Source organism: Triticum aestivum, chromosome 7A, assembly GCF_018294505.1.
Source record: "Triticum aestivum cultivar Chinese Spring chromosome 7A, IWGSC CS RefSeq v2.1, whole genome shotgun sequence".
Classification (NCBI taxonomy): domain Eukaryota; kingdom Viridiplantae; phylum Streptophyta; class Magnoliopsida; order Poales; family Poaceae; genus Triticum; species Triticum aestivum.
Genome location: NC_057812.1, coordinates 237,126,127 through 237,129,846, shown reverse-complemented (window position 1 = coordinate 237,129,846; position 3,720 = coordinate 237,126,127). Strand labels below are relative to the sequence as shown.

General features: G+C 54.6%; 1 protein-coding gene across 1 annotated transcript; it reads left to right on the top strand.

Annotated features, from left to right (window-relative positions):
* Positions 1-1,198: 1,198 nt before the first annotated feature.
* On the top strand, positions 1,199-2,811 carry LOC123150968 (putative cyclin-dependent kinase F-2). The gene has a single exon (XM_044570766.1). It carries the CDS (start codon positions 1,365-1,367, stop codon positions 2,526-2,528), a length of 1,164 nt encoding a protein of 387 aa, XP_044426701.1. The 5' UTR covers positions 1,199-1,364; the 3' UTR covers positions 2,529-2,811.
* The last annotated feature ends 909 nt before the right edge of the window (positions 2,812-3,720 follow it).

Here is a 3,720-nt window from a genome sequence, read left to right as displayed (position 1 = left end):
CTTGATGATATTACGTCTAGTTTATAGAGGAAGTACTTAGAGCAATTCTAGCAGACCCTGCATTTTGTCGACCTGTAAAATGTGTTTGCAGGTCGCACGGGAACGGTTATGCAGGCCGAATTTTGCGGCGGCAGACTAGAAACCGCAAACAAACTCTTAAATTTTTAAAAAAGTTGTTTCACGTGAGAAATTTAAGTAGCAGCTCGCTGGAGCTCGCTCGCATAGATGGTTCTTCTTCGCATAATAAGTTCATGCACGTCACATACATACATACAGGTTAGATATGCTAGACAGGGCCTACGCTACCGCACCACTACAACAAAATTGAGCTCACCGGAGCTCCTGCAGTAGCTGCCCACCGGCGGCGATCAGTCAGAGTCAGAGGAGTCGGAGTAGGAGTCGGAGTCGAGGTCGATGTAGAGCTTCGCCTGCTCCGCCTTCATCACGCGCAGGTCGGCCTCCTTCGATGCGTGCGCCTGCGATGCCGTGAGGCCCGTCTCGAGGAAGAACCGCTCGTAGTCGAGCTCGCGCCGGATGCACTCTTTCATCTCCTCCTGATCCCTCGCCGACCGCTCGAGGAGCTCCTCCTGCCCCGGTGGGAGGTAGTCCTCGGGTCCGATGACGCCTCGGCGCGGCGGCGCATCGGGCACGGCCTCCTCCAGCTCCCTCTTCACCGGAACGAGCCGCGAGCTCGATGCGCCCGTGGATGAGCACCCCGCGGACCCGTAGCCGGAAGAGCTCCTCGCGGACCAGTTGCCGGAGGAGGCGCGGCGGCGACGGGCGCGCTCGAGCTCGAACTCGTCAAGCTCGCGCCGGTTGAATGCCGACGGCGACGAGCATCGTGGTTGAGCCACCGACGCGCCCCCCGCTTGCGCGCGGCGTCAGATCTGGCGGGGCGACGGCGCTCCGTCTTATCCTCAAGTGAGCCAGACACCGATACGGGCTCTGGTCTGATCAAAAAAATAAATCGAGCCCGTATAATCACCGGAATTATGCGGGTTTGCGCCGGATGCGGGTCTGCGCCGGATGCGGGTCGGCTAGAGTTGCTCTTAGTATGTGCGATAATTGCACCGCCTGCAAGCAGTGCTGGTCGGAATCGGATTGGAACAGAGTAGTTTGACTTGTGAACGCAAGCGTCAAGCAAACGAAACAAAACGCGTTGGCACAGCCACCGTAACTCCTCCCGGAATCCGTTTGGAAGACGGGAACCGAGCCGCCGTCGATCCAAGCCGTCTCGGTGTATATATATGTACGATGTATTTGCCGCTCGTCCATCTCGTCGCCGCCACCCCCACTCCTCCTAGATCAGACGCGCTCTCCCCTGTCTCCGTCATCTCTGTTCAGCGCGCCGATCGATCCATCCGATGGCGTTCACCTGCAAGCGACCCGCCGCGTCCCTCGACGGCCACGCCAGCCAGCCGGGCGCGATGTGCCGGAAGAGGAGGCGCGTCATCGGGACCACCTATGACTACGACCAGGAGTCGTGCCTCGGCAGAGGCAAGTTCGGCGCCGTCGTCAAGGCGCGGTGCCGCGCGACCGGCCAAGTCGTCGCCATCAAGTCCCTCCACGACCCCGCCGACCCCCGCGAGGTGCTGCGGGAGGCCCGCTTCCTCGAGGCGTGCGGCGGCCACCCGCACATCGTCGGCTTCCGCGGCGTCACGCTCGACTACGTAACCGACGAGCTCTGCCTCGTCATGGACTACGTCGAGGGCAAGAGCCTCAAACTTCTCCTGAGCGAGAGGAGCGGCGGGCTCCCGGAGGCCACGGTGTGCACCTTCATGTGGCAACTCCTCACGGCCGCCAAGAAGATGCACCGGTGCCACGTCGTCCACCGCGACATCAATCCTGCTAACATCCTCGTCGGAGGGGAAGAAGCCGGAAGAGGGTTCGTCAAGATCTGCGACCTCGGCGTCGCCATGTCCATGTCGGAGGCGCCGCCGTACGAGGAGGAGGCTGGCATGGGGGAGTACCGGGCGCCCGAGATGCTGCTGGGAAAAGAGGACTACGACGCGCTCGTCGACACGTGGTCTCTCGGGTGCGTCATGGCAGAGATGCTCACTGGCGAGAGGATTTTCCGAGCCGCCGAATTCATCTCTCTCTTCCAAAGGATCTTCGAAGTGGTGGGCGTGCCAGACGACACGACGTGGCCGGGGTTCACGTCGCTGCCGCACGCCGCCCCGCCGCCGCTGGTGCCGGGGCAGCAGAGCACGCTGCGAGATCTGTTCCCGGAGGAGGTGCTGTCCGCGGAGGGATTCCAGGTCCTCAACGGCCTTCTTACATGCAACCCCGACAAACGGCTGACGGCGACCGCCGCGCTGAAGCTCCCGTGGTTCGCCACCGCTGCTGCAAACGCCCGCCCTTCTGCTCCGACTGCTGCTGCTGCTGCTGCCAAGATCGACACGATGGCGCTGTCCATAAAGGAGGAGGTGGTGGAGTTCGCTCCGTTGATGCCTCCTAGAAAGAGAGTCACGGCCAAGAAGACGTTGATCAGGAAGAAGGCGCCGCTGATCGTTCCACCGGCCACATGAAGGCGCAGAGATCTTCTTCTTCTGCCTCGATGCTTGGGACTTTTCGGATGCAAAATATGTAGATGCTTGGATGACAATTTAGTGCACCCAGAGCGGAGTAAATTGTCTCTGCTCAAGCTCGAAGCATCTGTACACTTGCAGGCTTGCTGCGTTGCAGTGTTTGTTTTATCCTGTAATATGTAGTGTTCAATGCAATGTGTTGAATGAAATTGGTGACAACCTGCTGAATGTGAAATTGGAAGTTCTTGAAATGCAGATTGTGTAGGCAAAAAATGTTACGACCATTGAGAAACTTGTGTCAGATTAAACTGGTTCTCTCATGTCTGATTTATGTTATACACATTCAGTCAGTTTCTTGCGAAAATTTACCAATCTGATTGTGTAGGTAAACATAAGCCTGAGTGCTGACAGGAAATATGTTTTTGATCTTCGTCTCTAATCCACCAACTGACCAATATTCAAGCAGTGCTACATTCAAATATTCAAGCTATATAAGTCTTACCAATTCACATGTGTGTAACTTCTGTCAGATTAGAGGGGTACAAACTGGGCATATAGATGCATATATTTCACACAAAAGGGATACATCCAGAAGATGATACTACAAGGCAAGCACGCAAGGCTTATGTTCTGTCTGGAACACATGAATTTCAGTGGGTATTCGAAATTGCGTTTACTACAGACGACTCATTTGTCGAGGATCAGTTTTGTCCATGCCTTTTCTTGCAACCTAATTATTTTCTTTTTTGTGATTGATCTACCAGCCCTTTCAAGTGTTCCATCTGACAGCATGTATGCCTGTTTAATTGCGTTTACTACAGACGACTCAAGAGTGCATTCAGGACAGTGTCATGTATGCTCCCAATACAAGTGTACCTGAAATCAGAGCAAGTACAGAGAAATGCATGAGATTGGAAACTTTATACATGAAAGGGTAGATGACTTCAAACTGCGAAGGTGCCAAGTTGGTTTTACAGAATGAGGTGAAAGTTCAGAATACCATGGTAATGACATACAAGCAAAGGGAATTTAGAGGCTTATTAGTAGTTAACTTTCTCAGAGGATGATGTAATAAATCGTACCCTGATCCATAGGGTCACCTAACATCTACCCGTAAAGGTCTGAACACCGAGAAGAACATACCCTTGAATCCTTGATCATAAAGGCTGCACTATTTAACCTTGCAGGTTAA